Below are 24,012 nucleotides of genomic sequence, written 5' to 3'. Positions count from 1 at the left end.
GGCTCACACAGCTGGGTCTGCGTCGTAACCAGGTGGGAGGGGCCTGGCGGAGGGCTCTCATCAGCAAGCTCTCCAACACCCTCAGCAACCTCTCCAACACGCCCCTCCTCCTCCTCTGAATCGTCCGACCCAACTGCCGAACCCACAGGCTGACCCTGAATCACAACAACCATTTTCTCTAGTTCTTTTTTCCTGATTACTTAATTTCTGTTCTTGATTTTAGAAATTTGAAAACTTGAAAAACAACTGTAAACTTTGCACTGGTTTCAAGTTTATCATCTCAGTATTCAATTAATGGAAATCTTAATGAATCTAAACCAAAAATATATCCATTCACAGTGTATATATGAATTTATTTTGTTTTTCTGTCTGTCTATCGAGTGATCTATCTCACCTCCAAACTGGGAAGAAAAAGAATCTGACCTGACTTCTGTGTTTCGTGGTCTAGGAAATTGGGATGTTTGGAGCATTCACAAAAGTATATTTGTGCTTTTCACTTGCTTGAATTCTTTCTCACTTTAGATTGTAAAACACATCAGATTTAGGGTTTAAAGTCAGCTAGCAATTCAGCTTGTGGTCTGAATAAGAGAAAAAAATGCTAATGTTAATTTAACATTGAATAGCCTATATCTTCTTAAATAATATGTTTGCATTGAGTTAACATTTGGGGTAAGCATCTTGAACAGTTCTCATGTTATACTTAATAATAAGGCAACTCAGTTTATAAATGGATAAAAAAAATCTTCTAGAATAAAACTATGTTAAAGAGTATTTAGAAACCTGCGCAATAGAAAAAGACAACTTAAGCAAATCTAGTCTTCCAAATGCTATTTTGTTGGAATCTTGAGGAATTTATTTATTCCTTAATAAAAAATAAAAAACAACGCTCAAAAATCACTGGGTCAGATATGTTTTATATTTCAGTTTTCCAAACATTTGGATGATTTATAAACATTTTCTTTTAAAATTTGTTTTTTTAAATTATTTACTCTCACACACACTATTTTCCCCTTCTCTGTCTTTTTTGGTAGGAGAACATATATTTTAAAATATGGATAGCACTAAGAAATACATCTCTGTTACATCTTTTTAAATCAAGTATATTACTGTTTCATTAACACAGTATAATCTATGATACATAGCCAGTATCAGTAAATTAGTGGCAAAAAAGGTTTATTATGGAGAAAATTGAATTTTTACTGAGTTATTAGAAAAAGCAATGTTACTTTCCGATTTGTGATTGTAAAGATTTTACATAGAAATATAATAAGAAAAGGTTTAAAAAAGATTAATTTATTCCTGGTAGTTCTTCAGAAAGTTATGAGCGTAAAGAATCCTTTAAAATAGGTCTTGTTGCATCTCAAATGATTATTTTTAAAATTATTTTTAATTTTGTTTTACTAGTTACATTTTATACTATTCTGATTTAAGAAACTACTTGATAAATTACATTGAAACTGAGGTTCTAACAGTGATGATGTCTTAAAAGCAGGGAATATTTGGGCAGTTTATTCAATCACAAATGACAATATCAATATCTTGTGTAAAACTGAAACTGAACCCTGGAAAAATATTCTGCCTATTTTATTTGTGAATATATCAGTTTGGTCTTGTTGTTAAGGCACCAGGCTATTGTTACGAGTTCTAGTCCTGCCTTAGCCATTAAAGCTAGCTGAGTGATCTTGGGACAATCACTCTTTCTAAGGCTCTAAGCCAATTCACTTCACAGGGTTGTTGTTATGGAGAAAATAGGAAGAGGATGGTATGCTAGATATGTTTACTGCCTTGAGTTATTTTTAAAAATAATAGAAGAGGGATAGAAACAAAATAAATAAGTAAAATACCATTAAATAAGTTACAGAATTATAAAAACCAAATATCTAGTGTCAAAATTTTTGTTTATATTATTAAAATAAGTTCACCGAAACATTCTTCACAGTGCAACATTTAAAATCATGCTATACTACATTGGCATAAAGTAATCTCTGAAATTATCTGAAGTTCTAAACTCAAATCTAGGAAATTATCATTTATTATATCTAGCCAATTAAGTGTATTTATGTTTGCATCGGCTGACATTAGCTAGCCAAAATACTGCACATATTTTCCATTCTGACTGGGACATTTGAACACTGAATTTGGGACCCAAATAAATTATTACATTGTTGATATAAGAGGTTTCAACTCTTTCTGTCTGTAAAAAGAACTTGCAATACCTCACTTCTAAATGTGTGTACTGTCAGAGATTTACAATAACATATCCAGCTGGCCAGGTACGGAATGCACATTCCCATGAGGGAGAAATGTTCTTTGTTTTTACATAAAGGCAGATACATCTCCTAGCCAGGCTGGGAAGTGAGAGATTTTAGAAAATAAAGAATAGATCTCCAAGAGAAGTTGCTGAACCAAGGCTGGAAAAAAACAGAGTTTATCTTGTATTCCCAGTAGATTCAGATTAAATTTTGAAATCTCAGGTAAAGGGAAAGTCCAGGAAAATTGAAATAGAGAAACATATCTTATCTAAAGAAATAGATAAGAATGAGTTGGCTCTAAGTTTATTTTATTCTAAATTGTACAACTTTAATGATTTTATTCCTCTGTACAAGTTATTAACCTGAATAAGCAACCTTACAGTTTTATTTACTTGCCTGTTTATCTGTGAAGAAATCTGATTTTCACTATTCTTTTCTTTTAAACTGTAATATTAATTTGAAACACCTAACCAATCCTTTTGGACCAGAGAACAGGTAATTTATAGCTATATTATAGTCTGCTTGGAGCACTGCATTTTCTTCTGAATGATTCTTTTAAGTAGTTGTTTCATAATGATATGGATAGAACTTGAGTTTATGTTTTCATCTTTGAATGCCTTTTCATCTTTGAATTTTAATTCTAGCATTTACATTTTATTTTATTTTTATTTTTAAACAATATTTTTATTTTCTTTTTCATGGGTCAGATTGGGGAAGGTAGATAATGGTTAAATGTAGACTTCAGGTGACATACTTTACACCCAGAACAGAAACAGTCACAACAGGAGCTACTTACCAATTTGGTACACCAAGCAAGAGGTGCCATGTCATGAAGAACCAGATGTGGGTTTTTTTTTTTGTTTTTTGGAAAGGATGTATCAAAGTGACTATCAGGGATCCCAGAGCAAATTTTCATTTTCTCAGTGCTATGGATTAAATCTGGACATTTTTGCATTCTAAGCATTCAACCATTATCATAATACACTATCATAATACAAACTATTAGGCTTCAATCTCCTTGTATGTAAAAAGCTACAATACTGATAACAGTTTGCATCAAGAAGGTTTCTCAAGAATCTTGCAATTCAAGGTTCTAAACATCTCTGTGGTCCTTGGTTCATTTTTGATTGCATAAAATACTCAGATAAGCAATGCAAATCATTATGTTAAGTTCTTTGATAGCTATTTTCTATATTTCAAGATGTATATTTTTATAAACCCATAATCCACTCACTGTTTCTTATTACATTATTCTATATTGTCTAACCTTTAGCAATAAATTGTTTACAATTTATTTTCTGGGCACAATCAGTCTTTAATTTTTAATTTCCATTGATTCTCATCATAACAAGACATGATAACTGCCCAGATATATACAGGAATATGTTATATAAGAAATAACAACTGTTGCTATCTGAACTATTACTCAAATTCTGAGTTTGAATTTTTATTTAATTACTGAATTATGAAAATTTATTCATAATAACTCATATTTCGTAAAAAGTTTGAAGGTGTAATGATTCTAAACTTCATTTTGACTGAACTTTTTACATAGTAATTTATTCCAAGAAGTCAGTATTTGTTTTTGATATACAGTTAATGGTTTATGACTTACCAATGTAGATGGGTGGTTGCCAGTCTCTGGAGAAATAGCCTAATCTTATCTAATGTCAACACAAGATATTGAGATTCAGGAACAATAAAGCTTTATGGGGAGAAAAAAGGAGAGCGGAATAAAATTCACTCATTCATATAAAAATATGCTTCTTTCCATGAGTGAGTTGGTTAGACTTGACCTAATTTGTTGAAGAAGACAACTGCCTAACACTGATAGAGATTCAGACAATGGAGACTTCCAACAGAGATCTTTACAGCCTCTTCTCCAGCAGGTCAATCACATATTCTTTTTCACATCACCTCTGACTTTTGTTGTGCTGTTAAAGTTACTAAGCCAAATGTGACTTGCTGCATGGCAGCTAACTGTTCATTTTCTTATATCCAGTTGCTGTTTTCTGGTCCCTGTCTGATATGGATGAATAGCTTTCCAATTCCACGCATCACTGGATAACTTAAAAATACCCAGTTAGTGACCCCATTATCCTATTTTCAAGAAGTAAAATATATTTTCACATTTCACTTGCCTATTAGTTTAACTATTATTAGCACCAGTCTGCTTCCTTCCTCTCAAAGTTCATGAAAAGTTAAAATGGAGTTGCTTTAGCCAAACTTAGAGTTTAAAAGCAAACTAAAGTTTTGCTCTGTGTTCTACTTTGCTTTTCCAAAAGGTTTTTGTTTCTTAATTTTTTTATTATCTGTACTATAACTTATGGGATATTGATCTCAAATAAAAATAAGTGTTTTGATAAGTGGCCTTAAATCAAACAGTTAAAAGAGGAGAGCCACTTTGCTTTGAAGCTCCTGTGAAGAGTCAGCTTCTCTCTCAGAGTGCTTCATTGGCCACACCCAGAGAGCTGTTTTTTCCATACTCCTTCCCATCCTGGAGCCAGTGGAAAATTATGATGTCCTAAATCTTACCTCTCGCACAATGAAAACTTAGTAGTCATAGAGGATGTCCCTGTATGTGACACTATCTAGGTACAGTAACTATAACAAATATCTAAGGGCCATGATTTGATAGTGCCCTCGGCTAAAATTTCTGCCATGCTTAACATCATCCAATATGTGAAAAGTCTTTTCCAACAAGCACATTATTGTTGCATAATGTACCACATCATTTCCAAATCCTACCATTAACAGTTTAACCTCTTTTTTTACAAAAAAGTATTCCTGAATTCTGAGCCAGTTATGTCATCTATCAACAATATGTATGTATGTATGTATGTATGTATGTATGTATGTATGTATTTTTTAATTATTTATACCACTATCTATGGAACTACTGTGCAGCCATTGTGAATAACTAGATAACCTATTGCTTCATTTCATCAAAGGATATTTGAGAAGCACAGGACAATAACAATATAATATAGAAAATGTGTGGTAGAACACATGAAAATTGATTCATTTCAGTTCAGTGTGAAATCAAGCTCTCGTTGCTTAGAGATACTAATTCTAATTCTTATGTTCCTATTCTGTAGAGTTTTGTGGATTTCTTTTCCATTCCTATTTTGTTTTTTATGTACACAACTGCAGAATTTTTATCTGGTATGTCCAAAATGCTAACACGTTTAAATGTGGTAGTGAGAAATTAATGCAGAATGTATGAGTAAATAGACATAATTCTGAATCATTTGTTTTTGGTCTTTATTATTGTGATCAATTTATATTGCCACAAATATAAATGTGCTACTCAAGGTGGCAATCAAAGAAAAAAATATAGTAAAAGCAACATTAATTATAATGAAACATATTGAGTGCCAGAGGCAACATCAAGCATCCAGAAACAACCAGAAACAAATTCTACCATTAGAAAAACATATGCATGTTAAATTACTGTAACTGGGAGAGGCAAAATGAGGTCTCATATTTCTACTTTTCCAAGACCACCAGCTTCTGGAAAAGAATCTGCAAGCTTCAAGAATACCTAAATGTGTATCTGATTCCAGCGAGAAGGTAGAAATAGTTAGGATTATTCTATAAGCTAAAGTGAGTTTCAGTTTTAAGGATTCAAGCTATAATCATTACTGCTGAATTTAAAGGACACCACATCAAGACATACGTATATTTAAAATATTTTTTAAAGTAATCCTGGCTTAATAACAATAACAATAATAATAGAGTTCGAAGGGACCTTTGAAGTCTTCTAATCCAACCCCCTGCTCAGGCAGGAAAGCCTATACCATTTCAGACAAATGGTTGTCTAGTCTCTTCTTAAAAACTTTCAGTGTTGGAGCATTCACAACTTCTGGAGGCAGGTTGTTCCACTGATCTAACTGTCAGGAAATTTCTCCTTAGTTCTAGGTTGCTTCTCTCTTTGATTAGTTTCCATCCATTGCTTCTTGTCCTGCCTCTTGTCCTCAGGTGCTCTGGAGAATAGCTTGACTCCCTCTACTTTGTGTCATCCCCTGAGATATTGGAACACTGCTATTATGTCACCCCTAGTCCTTCTCTTCATTAAACTTAGCCGGACTATGTAATAATTTAATAGTTTATTACATTATTTACAAAATAACAAACCTAAGAATATTCAACCAGCTAATAAAAAAGAAAGAAATTACAAATAGAATAAAAATGTTGAACTTTGAACTGCTGAACCTTTCCCAGATTGGAACCTGCAAGCATCTTTTTCAACTACATCCCGAAATGTAATGCATTAATCCAATTTATAGATTAACTTGCAGCTCCAACCTAGCAAGGCCATTCTTTTTGAAGGAAGATTGCAGTTCATGATGTTGAAGATATTAAAGAGCCTGAAGGAGGGGTTAAAAAAAAAGAAACTTGTCAATTAAATCACATATCAAGAGAAAAAAAATGAAAACTACAATGAAGTGAAAGCACTTTTTACTCCACCAATTGGAATTTGCTTGAGTAGATTTCATGGCCAAGAATTTAAAGAGAATTAATAATATTATAGCTTTCCTATATCTCTCTTGACAGAATTCATTTATCAGGACATCCAAGTGAATTTCAATGCCAAATCTTGTGTTAGACTTGATTTCCTCCCCCCCAAAAAAAAGTTATTGTAATTTTCTGCAAATTGCCTTCCCATTCAGATTTGAAACAACAGCATTTCCAAGTTTTAATTTGTTATGACATAAGGTTAAGTTACAGGGTGTAGACACTATAGCAGGAGTATCAAACTGCCGGCCCATGGGCCAGATGCATCATAGCAAAACCGCGGCCACCCCATTGCCGGCTATGGCAAAAAAGTTGTGACACATCACATGATGTTACGAGTTTGACACCCCTGCACTATAGCTGCGTTGAGGGAAGTTTTAATTTATGTTCAATTCCCAAAGCCAGAGAAACAGCTCATGGTAAGAGGTTTGTTTTTGTTAGTCTTGTCATATATTATCAAAGACAGGGAACATTCACTTGGTCTTCAGTGATTGCTCTTCTTCTCTACATTACTTTGACATCACCATAAAACTGGATTTTGGCATAGCATTGTGCTGTAGCTCACATACACTTATGAAGCACCTATTCAGTTATGTAAACACTTTCTCAGCCAGTTTCTGGAGCAGTTGTAAAATATTTATTATATGGAAAAACACTCTGAAATTCTAGTCTTTTTTTCTTGCATGATTGCTAACTTATACATTTTTAAATGAATTATGCTGTTTGCATAATAATACGAAGGAATGCACAAGTTGTTTCTTTTTTTAAAAAAGAGCATTCATGATTAATGTTGACTAACGTCAGTCCTGTTTAATAATCATGGCAAGTTGTTCTCCAGGCAATGTTGCAGTTTGTCCTTCTGATTAATGTGGCAACATTAAATTTTGAGAAGTCTGCCTTAGTTTTGATAGCCAGAGTTATCTCTTATTGAGGAACTGCTTTAAATGTTAATATGTTAAGGTTGTAAGCACAGAGTTATATAGATCCCTATGTGGAAATTTTGCAAAAGTAAATGTGAAAGAATAATAATATTTGCTCTAATTAACTGGGAATAGGAATGTGGCATTTTGGGGTATCTCAAATGTATTAACTAGGAAAAAGACAGGCAGTCTTTTGAAATGGCAGTATAATTTGTAATGCGTGAAAATTAGGAATAGGTCTAAAATCGAAAAGTCTAATGGAATAATTAGCTGTGAATGGAGGCTGCTGGTAGACATAAAATATTCTAAACCTCAGGATTCTGTGCTTTGAATAATCCTCCTGTATGATGCTACCTGATTTTATTTACCATGTATACACAGAAGTAATACTCTGACATTGGTTTTTCAAGGAAAACGAAAGCTGCATTTCTGATTTGTATTATCCTCCACAGATATCATTAGCTATCCCCGAATTAATGGTGTTTTTAACTGTGTCTATGTGGCTAGTTTCCTAGATACACAATGCTTAAAGCCAAGTTTCTGAACATTTTCAATGGTTTTCTTCCATGTTTTCTTTTTCTTCTGTGTCTTTTTAACAAAAAACAACAACTTTGCTTCAGGCAGCGAAGGTTTTAGAGAGGGGTTTTTTTCCCCCATCCTATTTTTTTTGCACTTTCAGTATTAAAATATTCTATATGCATATATATTGTACATATATATGCACATGTAGAATTGGAATAGGGAATTTGTGATGTGATTATCAGTAATACATTTAGACTGACATGCAGCAGCACTTAGTTTAGAATATGATCTGAATGCTGATAATGCTTGTTTCTTTCTTTTCCGATAAGTGTCCTCTATGGATCACTCATTTAATTAGCACATTGATGTAAATAGCTCCCAAAACTTCCCCCCCACACACACACACACACACTAAACTTTAAGGTTACTAAACTATTTATTTATATTATACAATTAATATTCACCAATGCTGTTGAATGATAGTGAACCCTGTAAAAGTTAAGGGTTTTTTATGTGTTTTCTGCTCTGGGTCTTAGCAGATGACTGTGTCTCTAACAAAATATGGAAGAAGACAAGCAAACCCAAACCAGCAGCTTTTAGAGTTAGTAGTTGTTTGCTCACATTTTTTTTCCATTGAGTCTGTCTGAAAAGTAGGTTTCTTTAATATACAATCATCACTTAACATGTGTATTTATCTTTAGCATGATGATGTTGTGTTGTCATCTCCCACGCTGACAAGCATGTTATTTCATCCATATTTGCTTTCTTACCGTACAAGGCATTTAAAATGGCTTAGCAAAGAAATGAATTCTTGTCATAAAGATTTATTCTCTGACTTTAAAACTTTTCTTTTGAACAATTCTCTTTATTGGTTGGTCCAAAATTCAGGCTGTTACTATTTGAGCATTCAAAAAAAGAAAAAGAGAGAAAGAGAAACAGAGAAATCTAATGTCAAGAATTTCAAAGTATGTTACCTTACCTTTGTTGATCTGTGCTAAGCATGTTTTAATTGATACATTTTCTGCACATGTGTATTGACAAGCTGAATCATTGTTATGCTGCTTCTCTCTGTTTGCATGATATGATTTTATGTTATATTTTTTTCCACTCACCAGATGTTTCCAACATTTTGCTTCCCACCACTGTCATCCCCTCCCTTACCACTGCAACAGTCACAGCCACTGTAGCCTTAACAAGCATAGGCACAGTCACATCGGCAACAGCCATCAACACCCGAGGTACAGTATACTTCTTTGTTATAGCCAGAAAATCACAATATAACTAGGCTCGCATAGGGCTAGAAGCCTTAAAAGAATGATCAAAATGCTAAAAGGAGAATGACATTTCTCTGCACATTTTAGTTTTGATAAGTAAAAAGTCCAGTTTGGTTGTCTGCAATTAACATAGCTGTGAATGATTCAACAGCATTTTCTCTAATGATATTTATGAATGTGGGTGGGTGTTTTAACTGCTTTCCTAAGTAATTGCTTCCTTGAGGATTATCATATTAAACTTGTGTTGGAAGCAAACCTACTTAATTTTAAATTAACATTATCTCTTAAGAGGATATGTGTTCTGTTGTTAATGTATTTTCTTTGTGCAAAATATTTGTATTTAACCATATATTTATTTAGAACTGTTTGATTAATGATTTTAGTGTAATTTCTTAATAATTATGTTTAGTGAACAAAACGATAGAGCTTTCTAATTTCTTATATTGACAATGTTCAATAGTTTCTCACCTTCAGTGAAGGATTTGCTTTACATTTTGGAAGTCTAATGCATCTTATATTAGAAAATTATTATTAGTAAATTAGTAAAGGTACTCTATAAAAGCAGTCTGCCACCTTCCCACTTTCCCCCACTTACTGTACCTCCCACCTATGTTGTTATATACATTTAAGTTCTAAATACACTTTGCAATCTTACGGCTGAATTCATGATTTCAGCTAAGTTGAACAAAAACAAAAAAATCCATTACAAGTACAGATAGTCCTTGACTTATAGCAGTTCATTTAGTGACCATATGAAGATATAACAGCACTGAAAAAGTGACTTATGACCGTTTTTCACACTTATGACCGTTGCAGCATCCCCATGGTAATATGATCAATATTCAGATGTTCGGCAACTGACTCGTATTTATGATGTTTGCTGCATCGCCTTCTGACAAGCAAAGTCAATGGGGAAGCCAGATTCACTTAACAACTGTGTTAGAAACTTAGCAACTGCAGTGATTCGCTTGACAACTGTGCAGAAGAAAGGTTGTAAAATGGGGCAAAATTAGCTTATTGACTATCTCGCTTAGCCACAGAAATTTTGGACCCAGTTGTGGTTGTAAGTTAAGGACTATCTGTATTCATTGCATCAGGACATTTGAATGACACTGAAATGGACTTTGGTCCCAGCGATTGAAGTAGAAAGTGCAAAATAGAACATTTGATGGAGGTGTCTCTGACAGAGGAGCATAGCACTATATGCCATAGTCTGCTCAGGAGGTTCCCCGATTCTCAAGAAATCATTTTCAGGGGGCTTTGTGCTCTTTCAGTAAGGCACAGAACAGCATGCTTTAGGCAGCCATCTTCCCTGGACAGGCCTTGGAAAGTCTGACTGAGAACTACCAACTGAGTTTAAGAGATTATAGGTGTAGTTTCAACAGTGTATTTTCAGATTGAACTGTGCTACTTTTTTTGAAAAAAGAGAATCATGACCTTTTTGGAATGTCTTCAAAAGACATTTAGAATGTCTTTATATGGTCACATTCAATTAAATCAGTTTGAATGTAAATGTCTGTGCTTAAAAAAAATATCATTTAACTGTTGTAATTTATCATTTGGAACACTTGTGACAGAAGCAAACTGCTTTTCAGTTTGCTCTTCTGTTTATGTCTCAAGATCTCTGAAATTCTTTTCTCTAAATATACTTAAAACAGCAGTTTCAGGTGGGAATGGAGAAAATGCAACTAAAGAATGTACCATTTCATAGAATATCTAACGAGAACTCCCATCTTAACTATTATGTTATTATATACTAAGCTGATTTCTTATGACCCTGGAGCCTACACTATTGGTTTTATTCTGTGAGAAGTAACATTTATAATCGATTGTAAATATCTCTATTCCAAACTTATTTTTATCTGCAAAGAGTTCAGGAAATAACTTAGAAAGTTTTAAACTGTATTTTGATCAATAGCATGCTATTTCACAGAAAGTATTTTTTTTTACATTCTAGTCAGAGATATATTTACATTTTGTTTCATCTATGTATTAAGTGAACCACCGTTGTGATGATGTTACTTAGTTGGGTAATGAAACATCTGCAAGCAATCAAGCCAACTTCAGAGAGCTCCAAGGACTCCACAATGTAACCCTAACCTAAATGTATTCTTTTCTATTTGAATCACCAACTGAATCCAGAATTCTAAATATAGTTCTGTATAGGAAAAATTTGTTTTACTTTGTGTGTTTGAAAACTAACTATATAAACAAAAGCATTAGAACCAAGATGGATGGATGGTTGCATGGATGAGGAGGAGGTGTCTGACAGCAACACTAAGCAAATCCCATAAGGGATCTATCCACTGAAGCCAAAGCTTCGTAACACAAACTAGCTGGGATTCTAATTCAGGATGATGCTGAGCTAACCCACTGTGACCAAGCAATTTTATTTCTCTGGCTCGCTCACAAAATACTGATGGTTATGGAGACTTATAAATTTACTTATTGCCATCCCTTTTTTGGGAAAGCTATTTTTTAAATTTTTATTTTATTTATTTATATCCCATCAACAATCCTGTACTGTTTTAATGATAAAGACTACATATTTAAAACTAATATTTGATCTAGATACTATAATTTTAATACATAGGGGTCTCACAAACTCTATAGGGGTCCCACAATCTTGGGAATAGAGTCAGATTTTAAGGACTAAGGATATTCATATTTCTGGTGAAATACACACTTCTTTGGTCCTGCAAGATGATGGTCTTTCATAGAGTGAGCCTACTCTGCAAACATATTGGAGAGGCAAAACCATGTAGATTACATTATAATAGTCTAGTTGTGAGGTAACTGGGGTGTGAATGATTGTTTCATGAGCATTCTTAGTCAAGGAAAGGGTGCAACTGGCACAGAGGCCTATCCATCTATTTTTTGAGTTGGAGCTGCAAGTCCAGAAGGAGACCCAAGTTGTGTACCACTCTTTATTATGGAATAAGGAAGTCCATCCAAGATCAATGATGAAAACAGTCATAACCCAAACAGCCATCTCCATCCAGTCTTGTGATGACTGAGCCAAAATCTATTCTTCCCCATCCAGAGTCATGCATCAATACTGCATCAATACATTGACAACTTCATCAGCACAGCTCAGGTAACTGGCAAAATTTCCTCCCTGTACAAATGAATAGGCAGCTAGCATTTGGTGCAACTCTCCTTGCATTTCCACCACCACCACCAAAAAAAGAAGATAATATTCATTTTTTCTATCCATCCAAATGGACCTTGCTCTCGTTAAGTGCAGATTCAATCAATTATGAAAAGATTCTCATTGTTTGTAATAAAATCCTACATTTCTTTGTTTTTTCCCCCCAACTCATATTACAGCTGTATAAACCACCAGATGTAAGAATGACATCTCAGAACATTTGAACATTTGGAACACATAATTGGCTTTTAAGATTATGGTAGCATCTTATTTACTGCTGAACCTGCATTTCCAATGAATAAAATATTTGAAATCTCTTGTTCTTGGTTTTATTTTAAAACATCTGATTACAATATTTTGGGTGTCTTGCATACTAAAAATAAAAATAAATGAATCATGTGTTGTCATTAGTTCTGTCTGTGCCACAATACTAGTTATTCTGCCAAATATTTTATGGGAGCATTTAAAGACTTTAAGGGCTTTGGCTACATAACAGATCACTTGTCGCCAATGTGCTTTTTGAGTTTCTGGCAAGAACATATTAGGAAACAAATTTTCTAATTATTAACTGTAATTAAGGGCTCAGCCTCATTTCCTGTTTTTCCCAGAGCAAAGATGCCCCAGTAACCTTTTATTGAAGACTTAAATAGACAATATCCTCCACACTTCTTTCTTGTTCCAGTTCAGTAATGGTATTTTCTGAGTTCTGGAAACACAAGCCATTTGTTACGCCATCTGTAAGCAGTGCTTCATTTAATTATAAGCAGTCCATCTACTATTAGTAACTGTAGGCCAGACATGTACAACTCGTGACATCATATGATGTCGCACAACGTATCAGGACAGTTTTGCCATTGTCAGCAATGGAGTGGGCACAGCTTTCACATGACATGGCCGCCTCGCGGCCGGCATTTTGACACCCTACTGTAAGCTATTGTGAGCATTCTCCATTCTTCAGGTCACTTATGACTGCGCTTCATAGTAATTTTGTCTTTTGAGTGGTTGTTTTTCCTTCTGTGAAGGAATTCCTACATAAAGGCAGTAACTTTCTAATCAAATGCCATTTTGAGTATTTTGTGGTTTAGTGTTATGGTTGGTACTATGTCTACTTCCTGCCAGTCTTCCTTTCAATATTTAATTGAATTGAGATATTGGAGTGAAATTGATAAGAGTTATGCTGGTTATCCATTTTAACCCACTGGAATATCACCCTGAAAATCACTCCATGCCACTCTCTTGTCCTTATGACCTATCAGTGGATTTAATTTGGAAAATTTTAGTAATGTATTTGAACTATTGCTAAGTATATTAAAATGTTTTATTACTTAGAATGATGACTAGAACTGCTCACTTTTGCAAGGCTATCAGAGGCAATTCAGATCCTATCTTGTTTTCCTAATGTAGTTACACTTGCAAATTAGTGAACAATATTGTTTCAGGGATGTTTGTTTGTTTGGTGTCTTTGTGTCATTGTTGACTCCTGACAACTGCCTAGATAAGTCCCTGCAGTTTTCTTGGTAACATTTCAGAAGTAGTTTGCTTTCCAAGGGCTGAGAGGGAGAGAATGGTTCAAGATCACCCAGCTGGCTTAGGTATTTAAGGCAGGATTAGAACTCGTGGTCTCTTGGTTTCTAGCCTGGTGCCTTAATCACCAACTCGAGTTTGTTTATATGCTTAAATACTGTATATTCAACCCCAAAAAGCCAGATTTATTATATTAAAAATAACATGGACAGAAATCAAAACCAACAACTCTGTAACACAGTTATCAATGCAGGCCATTTCTTATATGTATTCTCACCATTTTTGAACTATCAAAATCAAAAAAATGCATCAGTAGCGTAAAAAACAGAACTAAAAACTTAGCCTGTATACCCAAAGTCTGAAAAGCTTGCATTTTTTTAAGGGAAAAAAGACCCAGATTGTTGGGGGCAATTAAGCTGACTTTGTAATAATGCCGCTTGGGATGTGTGTGTGAAAGCCCTAATAAGCAGGCATATACATAGAATGAAGGCTACTGCTAAGCTTGTAAGCCGCCCTGAGTCTTCGGAGAAGGGTGGGATATAAATGCAATTAAAATAAATAAATAAATAAATATCTTGTCACCTAAATGTTTGTGATGATTTTCAATGTTACTTGTTTTTTACTTGTTTTCTTCAAGTAAGGTATAAATAAATGGACACCAATCACTATAATGGTTTACTAGTAACTTTTATTATATTTATTATATTCCCACTTAACAACAGTAAATGTATATTATTGCAGCTTGTGACTATGAATGTTGCAGCCGAAGAAATGAAAATTACCTTTGTTATAAATTATTTCATGTTGAGGCTAGGTAGAGTAATGACTCATATAAGTCCTTTTTCGTTGAAAGTTCTTTTTTTTTTTGCTGCCAAAAATAATAATCTGACTCCGAAGTTAGATCATATTTTCCATATATTCATATGGAAAATATGAATTGTTATTTGTAGAATGTTTAAAAGTTCCCAAAGAGTGTACCTCAAAATATTGTGGTGTGTGCTAGTAATCGACTACACAAATAAGTGATACATCTAAAATACTTTGAGGCTAGGTTGGAAATTAAAAAAAAAAATTCTCAACTTATTTTTTTGTTCATGGAAACTGATATAGTACTCCTGGTTGCCTTCTGAAAAACAGACTGTGGTGATTAGCTATTATTTATTTATTTTATTTATTTATTTTAATTCCATTTATATCCCGCCCTTCTCCGAAGACTCAGGGCGGCTTTACAAACTTAGCAGTAGCCTTCATTCTATGTATATGCCTGCTTATTAGGGGGCTTTCACACACACCCCAAGCGGCATTATTACAAAGTCAGCTTAAATGTCATTACTATTAAATGTCATTACTATTATTTTTATAAAAACAACACTGATTTGTCCAAATATTTTGGTGAATAGTGGACAGGGGGAGGCAAGAAACAGGAAGGGGGAATGAGAGAGATAAAGAGATTGAGATTTTTTTTTCTTAATATGCACTGTGAAATCTTGCATATCCTTTTTCTACAGAAGAACAGTATACATTATAGCTTTCCAATACCTTCAATTGAAATAAATAGTTTATAAAAATTATATCTATTTTCATCTCTCAAGTTTTCATAGTATCGCAGATTCTGTTTATGAAGGGAGCTGCCTGAATTACAAACTGGACAAAGTAGGCCTGATATCTTGATAATAAATCTTTACACAAAAATTATGTCTGAAAGGAAAGGAAAAATTTCAGATTTTTTTTTTTATTGAAAAGTTTTAAAATACAATTTTCCTTTAAAAAACCCCCCTTCCCCCTCCCTCCTCCCCCCTACCTCCCCTCCTCCCCCCTCCCTCCTCCCCCCCTACCTCCCCCCTCCCCCCCCCTACTTCCCAGAGCTGAATACAAGGTATATATATATAAAAAAAAGCAAACCTAAGCAACCATATACTAACAACTATAAATTCTAAAATCCATCACTCTCTAGCTTATATAGGATAAAACAAACCTTAACAATATTAAATATATATATATAAAAAAAACTAGAATAAGAAAAGGACACTCTCTAGCTTATATAGAATGGAACAAACCTTAATAGTATTAAACATATATTAAAGACAAAAAAAGGAAAAAAAAACCCTTCTCAACCCTATACTTATCCTAAATAAACTCCATCCATTTTATCCATTCCATGATATAACATTCTTACAAATAATTTTCCAAATTAACCAAGGATCCCAAATCAAAAAACTTTAAAGTCAACTCTTCTGTAATCGACCGTTCCTCTTCCAGTACCACATCTATAATTATTCCAAACACAACAAAAAAGAAAAAAAAAAGAAAAAAGATTGCAAACAAAACTTGAACCTTCATTTGAGAATCTTCTGTATATTCCCCCAAACTTTAATCCAAAAAAGCTCACCCTTTCCACAAAACCACCAAATATAAAAATATATTGCGTCTACACCCAAATCTTTCCCCCCTCCCCTACTTGACTACTTGACTATATCGTAAAAGTTCCAAAGACTTCTGCAATTCCTGCTACTTTCTCTTCTTAGATCGTTTTGCAGCAGCACGCGTCACCCTCTGTTTTATAGATTCATCCAACGAGGTTGTATCTTGATCTCCTCCAACACCGTTGTCTTCTATCTGACCATCTTCGGCCTCTTGATGCACTCCTTCTCCAGATCCCTTTCCAGCTTCCAAAAGTGTTAATGGCGTTGCATTTAAAACATTATTGTAGAAATCACGCGCTTGCATCACAGTAACCAAACGGTACTTTTTACCTTCGTGCGTCACCATCAACCCCACTGGGATCTCCCATCTGAACCTTATATCTCGCTGCTTGAGCTCTTGCACAAGAAATGTAAAATCCTTCCTTCTCCTTAGAATCTTTGGAGGAATTTCTTTTAAGACCAAAACTTCTTGATTAGCAATCATAACTTTAGTATCATAAGCAGCTTGTATAACTTCATCTCTAGTTTCCCTTTTTGCAAAATATACCACCACATCTCTAGGCAACTTCCTCTGTCTGGCAATCCATGAATTCACACGAAACACTTTGTCCATGCCTCCTTTTATTTCAGATGCTGGCTGTTTCAACACTATTTCAAAAGCCTCAGAAACCAGCTGCTTTAGATCTTCCTTAGTATTCTCCTTTAAGCCTCTAATTCTAATGGCAAACTGCATCTGGAAATATTGAGCAAGACACAGTTCCTTTTCCATTTTATTTTCATTCTCCAATACTTTTGCTTCTAATATAGCATTCTTTTGAGTCAAGTCTTCTAGCTTTTCCTCCAATTCTTCCACACACCGAGCCACTTTACACACTGAAGTCAAGATGTCTACCCTCATCGCTTTGAGCTTCTGTTCCATCCTCTCCTCCATTCTCTCCTCCAATTTCTCCAATTTCTCCTCCATCTGTGCAAATCTAATATTAATTGATTCCAAAATTACCTGGGTATGTTTTTCAAGAGCATCTTGTAAGTCCTTTGATATCAATACATCAGGAGGATGCAGCGCCCGTAATAATTATTGTTGCACGGGAGAAGTTCCAGCACTCCGAAGAGTTTTAGGGGGTGGTTTAGCCGCCATCTTTTACCAAATATGACGCACTTTCACTTCAGATTTGTAATCCAAAAAAGTCCATCAAGCTGGAGAGTAAAACATAGTAATTCTCTTTACCATTTCCTCTTTACCATTTCCTCTGCCTGCTCCTTTAAATCATAGTCATTCCTTCAGGCAGGGGGGGTCGCAGACGGCTGGCTCTGCTCCAAGAAGTCAGGAGCAGAGGCGACGGCCAGCTGGGAGCAGCCCAGGCTACGGGGGAGTTCAATCCTTCAGCCGCCCAAGCCATAAGCTCAGGCGGCCCTGGAGAACTCTACCCCTACCTGGGAGCTCGCCCCCTCCTCTTCTCCCGAGGAGGGGGCTTCGGATTCGCCCGAACAGCTGATCGGCGCTGTTTCGGGCGAAAAAACAACAGCTGAGCCGCGGGCAGCCCGGGAAGGCTCCCTCCGTCGCCGCGGAGCCACCGGAAGTCCCGAAAAATTTCAGATTTTGTCAGCGAGTAAATTCCTGAGATATTTGTCAAGATTTGCAGATGCTTAAATCAGTGCAACTAAGCTTTGCACTTTCTATACACTGACCTCTGCTCGTCATAATAACTCCAGTAAAGAGCTTGGAAATAACGTAAGTGAAATACTCAAAAAATTGCCAAGCTTTGACTTGACTTTTCTCTAGCCACTTTAATGGGTCCCAAAGGCCACAGATACTTTAAAGCTCTTAAGACTCCTGTAAATTGCATGTGGGTTTTATGTCAGAACAGTTGGGAATTCAAGAACTATAAAGTTTGCTTGAAGCTATCTAAACTAAGCATTTGTCTAAGCTGTTTTACTATGTTAGAAAGAAATAAATCATAATAAAGTATCCCTATTTCAATGTTCATTATGTGTGTCACTGTTAGTATGATAATATCATTTATTATTTTTTGAATTAGTTCCACTTTTTTGGAATATAAAAGGTATCTCTGAAAGCTACTTTTAATTGCCCAATTTTATTTTTTTTTCCTACTGGGCAGAGGGTGAGTTTTTTTAAACAATAATGGGAAGTGGAGCAAAATCAGGCTGATGAAATCCCCATATTATTCAATTTTACAGAGAAAAACACATGGACCTACATTATAAGGCTTTTAGAAGTGGAGTTAATTTATTTTGTCATTTAGCAAAGTTCTCATCCTATATAAAGGAAACTAATTATTTAGGCATAAACACATTTTCACTTTTAAATGTATTTTCAAAAACTTTTATAAAGAATAGTCATTATGGCTAGATCATGTTACAGAGTATAGATTTTTTTTGCTATGGAGTTTCTTAGGACATGATTTTATATATTAGATATGTATATGTGTATGTGTATATATGTATGTGTCTGTGTATGTTTGTGTGTGTGTGTGTGTGTATGTGTGTGTGCTTTTTTTCTAAAAAAAAAAAAGGTGCCAGAACTCTCATCTTGGTGGGCACATGAGGCGGGGAAGGCAGTGCTGCTGCGGTCATGGGCAGAACGGGTGTCGGCGGTGGGCTGCCCCCCAGGACCAGGGCCGGTGTGGCTGGTGCTGTGGGAGCCATGGGGCTCGCTGTACACGGTGGGGCTGCAGGATATCTGTGGTGACCACAGTGGAGCCCATCTGGAGGCCAGGCACCGAACACAGCAGTGGCCGTACATCTGCACACTCTCACAAACACTCCCCGGTTTCCCCTCGTGCACAGAACATTCAGCAGCGGCCCAGTGTGTTGCATAACACCAACATGAAGATCATCTCCCTGGAAGGTCTCACCCCCTTCGTTTTGCGATCCTCTTCTTCCTCTTCATCCACTGCCACCACGTCCCCAGACTGCTCCTCCAGCTTCTGTCCGGCATCGGTGTTGCGCAGCTCCCTAAGTGGTGTGGACAGCTATGCCTTGGGGGTGGAATTGTCCCACGTGCAGAAAGAGGCCTCATCCTCCAGGATCCAGGACATCAAAAGCTAACAGTCTCAGCCCAAGGCCAACCACCTGTTCACCTCAAAGTTGCCTGCAGGGCCCGGCCTATAACAGACACCTTTGCTCATAAAAGCTATGGAGCCCAAGACTTTGTCCTCCTCTGGGCCAGGGGCAGTCCACCCATTTAGCAGAGGATGGGAAAATCCAGCCTTCGCATCACACACCCATCACTGCATGCCGTTTCAGCCCCCGAGCCACCGAGTAGAGAAAAGAGTAAATGCTTTTCAGTGAAGGAGCAAGAGCTGTACTTGTTTTCCGTGAGAACTACAGTCCTGACGGCATTGAAACCATATGCCCAGTGAACTCCCCCTCTGTCCTCCATGAGAAAAGGATGAAGCTGACCATGTAGAGCGTGCCCTGAAGCTCCCACAGAACCAGACGCTCCGGCTTTGACTCTGGTCCCGGGGGGCAGCCCCACCAGCGATGCCGCCTGCCTGACGCAGAGCACGCCCTGCAGTTCCCACAGCACCGGCCTGATTCCAGCCTTGGGGGACAAACCGCTGCTGCCACCCCTGCTTGCAACCGCCCCGCCAGCAATGCCGCCCGCCCCACACAGAGTACGGCCCCATGGCTCCCACATCAACAGCCGCTCCGGTGCTGATTCTGGCCTTGGGGGGCAGCCCGCTGCCACCACCCCCACGCCCCCACTCACAACTGCCCGCCAGCGACGCTGCCCATGAAGAACCCACCTCCCATTCCTTGTCCTCTCTTACCTACCTATTTGAGATGGTGTAGTTGGGCAGCAGAGAGGGGTGCAAAGATCCTGCCAACTCGCCTTTGCTGCAGACAACTTGCCTGTGCAAGTTGTCTTTTAGCATGCTCAGCAGCAATTACTATTGGCTTTCGAAAGGCAATAGGGTTTTGAAAGCCAATAGAGGGAGTAGCACAGCTTGTGCAAAATCTTTTTTTTGTGCAAAAAAAAAGGGTGCCGGAACACCGTTCTGAGTGTTCTATAAGGAAAAAAAGCCCTGTATGTATGTGTGTGTGTGTGTGTGTTTGTGTGTGTGTGTGTGCGTACATACATACATACACATATACTTAAAGATATGAGTCTTGGGTATATTCATATTCACAACCTAAAAACACAGATCGCCGAGACTGAAGAATTTATTTAAAAACTTAGCTTTTGTCACCATCTGCTGACATCGTCAGAGTTCTAGACAGGATTCAGAATCACATTCTTAATAGTCTCTGTAATTTATTTATTTATTTATTTTAATTCCATTTATATCCCACCCTTCTCCGAAGACTCAGGGCGGCTAGTGAGCATGTTACCAATCTATTAGGCTCCTGCCCTCCTGTAGTTAATTACTCGTTGTTTCCATTGTGCTCGTTGACAGCTTTTTGAATTTTGGTGTTCTACTCCTCTTCTCATGCCCTGCCCATGCGGAGTGTGCGCTCTGCCACACGCAGTAATCTTGCTGCTCTTCTGACATCTCCATAAATGATGCTGCCATTTCAGCTGGTTGTTCTTTCTTGCTGTCATCGTCCCTGTCCATGTTGGTTCCAAGTCCTTTACTGTCACTCATCAGTGCCATCTGTCTCCTCATTGTTTGCTGCAACGTGTTGCAACTCAGTGTTGCAGCAAACGAGGAGGAGGAGGCAGACGGCAACTGAACATCAATGTTTGCAATAGAAAATCAATTATGTGAAAGGAAATTATGAAAAGAATAATACCAACTGCTAAATGCTGTTTTGCTTTATTTTTTAATATATGGCCACATGTCTTCAAGAAAGCACAAGACCACGGATTAGACACTGAAGTTCCACCCATCTTTCTCACTATCATGTTTTGATATTAAAACTCCTTAAACTCTTTAAAACATGATGTTCATAAGAAGGACATGTTTTTATAAATGACATAAAACTGCTCACAGTCTTGCACAATTGTAATATATAATCCTGAATAAGATTATATGGAATCTCCCCAATATGATTATTCCAATCCAATAAACATTTTACATCAACATTGGAAAGTCAAAAGGGAAAGAACAGGGTTGTAGTGTTCATACACAATCTTCAACTAAAATAAAAACAAATCAGTCCTTCGGGAGAAGGGCGGTATAAAAATTTAATAAAACCTAAAACCTAAACCTAAACTAAGTTTCAGTTCTACAGTCATGCTACATTTAATAGAAATAAAATGTATGTTCTAACATAATGACCTGACGCAAGTAATTTCTGAACCAACTCATGAGGGAGGCCACACTCTTGACCTGATTTTTTTATCTATACGGTGGTTGGATGATCTTGGTGGGGGCTTTCCATTTATTATGCCCCTGTCATGGACCGATCATCACCTCCTGCGGCTGGTCTTCCGTTTTGCCACCCCCCGCCGTGGGGGTACGGAGCCAATTAGATGGTACCGCCCCAGACGCTTAATGGATCCTGATAGATTCCAAGCGGCGCTGGGGTCCCCACCTGCCTCCATTGCTCACAACTCGGCGGATGCCTTAGTGGAAGCCTGGGAAAGGGCAGCCACTGAGGCACTTGACCGGGTTGTACCCTTGCGGCCCCTGACCCGGTGCAGATCCCAGCGAGCTCCATGGTTCTCCGCGGAGCTCCAGGAGATGAAGCATCGGAAACGGGGCCTAGAGAGCTGTTGGAGGTCTAGCCGATCCGAACCCGACCTGTTGGGGTTAAGAACCCATATTAGGTCTTATCTCGCAGCGATGAGGGTGGCGAGGTGTAATTACTTCCCCACCCTCATCGCGTCCACAGATAATCGCCCGGCCGCCCTGTTTAGGGTGACTCGCTCACTTCTTAATCAGGAGGTGAGGGAGGATCCCTTGCAGGGTCGTGCCGAGGAATTTAGTCAACATCTGTTGGATAAAATCGCTCGGATTCGGACCGGTTTGCACTCCAGCTAGGCAGAGTCTGGCGATCAGGACACGGGCGGTCTTGTCAATGTTATCTGGGAAGAGTTTGATTCTGTGACACCTGATGAAGTGGACAGGATTATGGGAAGGCTGAGCTCCACCACATGTTTATTGGACCCGTGCCCTTCCTGGCTGGTTTATGCAGCTAGGGAGAGGACACGAGGCTGGCTCCAGGCGGTTATATCTGCTTCTTTGAGTGAGGGTTATTTCCCCACCGTCTTGAAAGAGGCGGTGGTGAGACCTCTCCTCAAGAAGCCTGCCTTGGACCTAGCTGTATTGAACAACTTTCGTCCAGTCTCCAACCTTCACTTTCTTGCGAAGGTTGTTGAGAGTGTGGTGGCGCATCAGCTCCCTCTGGTCCTGGATGAAGCGAATTATTTGGACCCCTACCAATTGGGTTTCAGGCCCGGGTACAGCACGGAGACGGCATTGGTCGCTCTGGTGAATGATCTCTGGAGGGCTCGGGATAGGGGATATTCCTCTGTCCTAGTCCTATTAGACCTCTCGGCGGCTTTCGATACCATCGACCATGGATCTTGCTGCGGCGCCTCAGGGGATTGGGAGTGGGAGGCACAGTTCTTCAGTGGTTCTCCTCCTATCTCCTGGGACGCTCGCAGTCGGTGTTGGCAGGGGGGCAGAGATTGGCCCCTAGGTCTCTCGTTTGTGGAGTTCCTCAGGGGTCGGTTCTCTCGCCTCTCCTGTTCAACATCTACATGAAACCGCTGGGTGAGATCATTCGTGGTTTTGGAGTTGGGTATCATCAATATGCCGATGATACCCAACTTTTCTTTTCGACCCCAAACCACCCCAGTGATGCCCTCGCTGTGATGTCCCGTTGCCTGGAGGCGGTTCGGGTCTGGATGGGGAGGAACAGACTTCAACTCAACCCTGACAAGACTGAGTGGCTGTACATTCCGGCATCCCGGGACATTCAAAATGTTCCATCTCTTTCTATGGGGGGTGAGCTCTTACCCCCCGTGGATAGGGCTCGCAACTTGGGAGCCCTCCTAGATTCACGGCTTACTCTGGAAGATCATATAGTGGCCGTGACTAGGGGGGCTTTCGCCCAGGTTCGCTTGGTGCGCCAGTTGCGGCCCTATCTGGACCGGGATGCCCTGTGTACGGTCACTCATGCGCTCGTGACCTCTCGCCTTGACTACTGTAATGCTCTCTACATGGGGCTTCCCTTGAAGACCACTCGGAGGCTCCAACTGGTACAGAATGCGGCCGCGAGAGTTGTCTTGGGAGTTTCCCGGTACTCCCATGTTACACCTTTGCTCCGCGAGCTGCATTGGCTACCACTTGTCTTCCGGGTGAGGTTCAAGGTCTTGGTCATGATCTTTAAGTCCTTACATGGCATGGGTCCGGGTTACCCCAGGGACCACCTGCTGCCGGCGTCAACTTCCCTCCGCCCAGTACGTGCCCACAGAGAGGGCATCCTCAGGGTGCCTCCGGTCAGGGAATGCCG

At 38.1% G+C, this 24,012-nt stretch overlaps 2 protein-coding genes across 3 annotated transcripts in view; one reads left to right on the top strand and one right to left on the bottom strand.

Moving 5' to 3' along the window:
• The window catches only part of CADM2 (cell adhesion molecule 2), a 377,294-nt gene that overhangs the window by 333,061 nt on the left and 20,221 nt on the right, over nucleotides 1-24,012 (top strand). The window contains exon 9 of one of the 2 annotated variants that reach the window (XM_083362038.1): nucleotides 9,328-9,450. The exons of the other annotated variant lie outside the window; for it this stretch is intronic. Within the exon in view, the coding sequence (XP_083218164.1) occupies nucleotides 9,328-9,450 (123 nt within the window). The remainder of the gene's footprint in view (nucleotides 1-9,327; nucleotides 9,451-24,012) is intronic. 2 annotated transcript variants of the gene reach the window in all.
• Nucleotides 15,994-17,612, bottom strand: LOC310639997 (uncharacterized protein). Its single transcript, XM_083362041.1, has 2 exons — nucleotides 16,531-17,612; nucleotides 15,994-16,495 (listed from the first exon to the last, which is right to left on the bottom strand). The coding sequence occupies exon 1, from the start codon at nucleotides 17,546-17,548 to the stop codon at nucleotides 16,670-16,672; it is 879 nt and encodes a 292-aa protein (XP_083218167.1). The 5' UTR covers nucleotides 17,549-17,612; the 3' UTR covers nucleotides 15,994-16,495; nucleotides 16,531-16,669.

The sequence above is a fragment of the Vipera ursinii genome, assembly GCF_947247035.1.
Source record: "Vipera ursinii genome assembly, chromosome: 4".
NCBI lineage: Eukaryota > Metazoa > Chordata > Lepidosauria > Squamata > Viperidae > Vipera > Vipera ursinii.
Note: the sequence above shows the minus strand (reverse complement) of the source record. Positions and strands in the feature narration are given on the sequence as shown.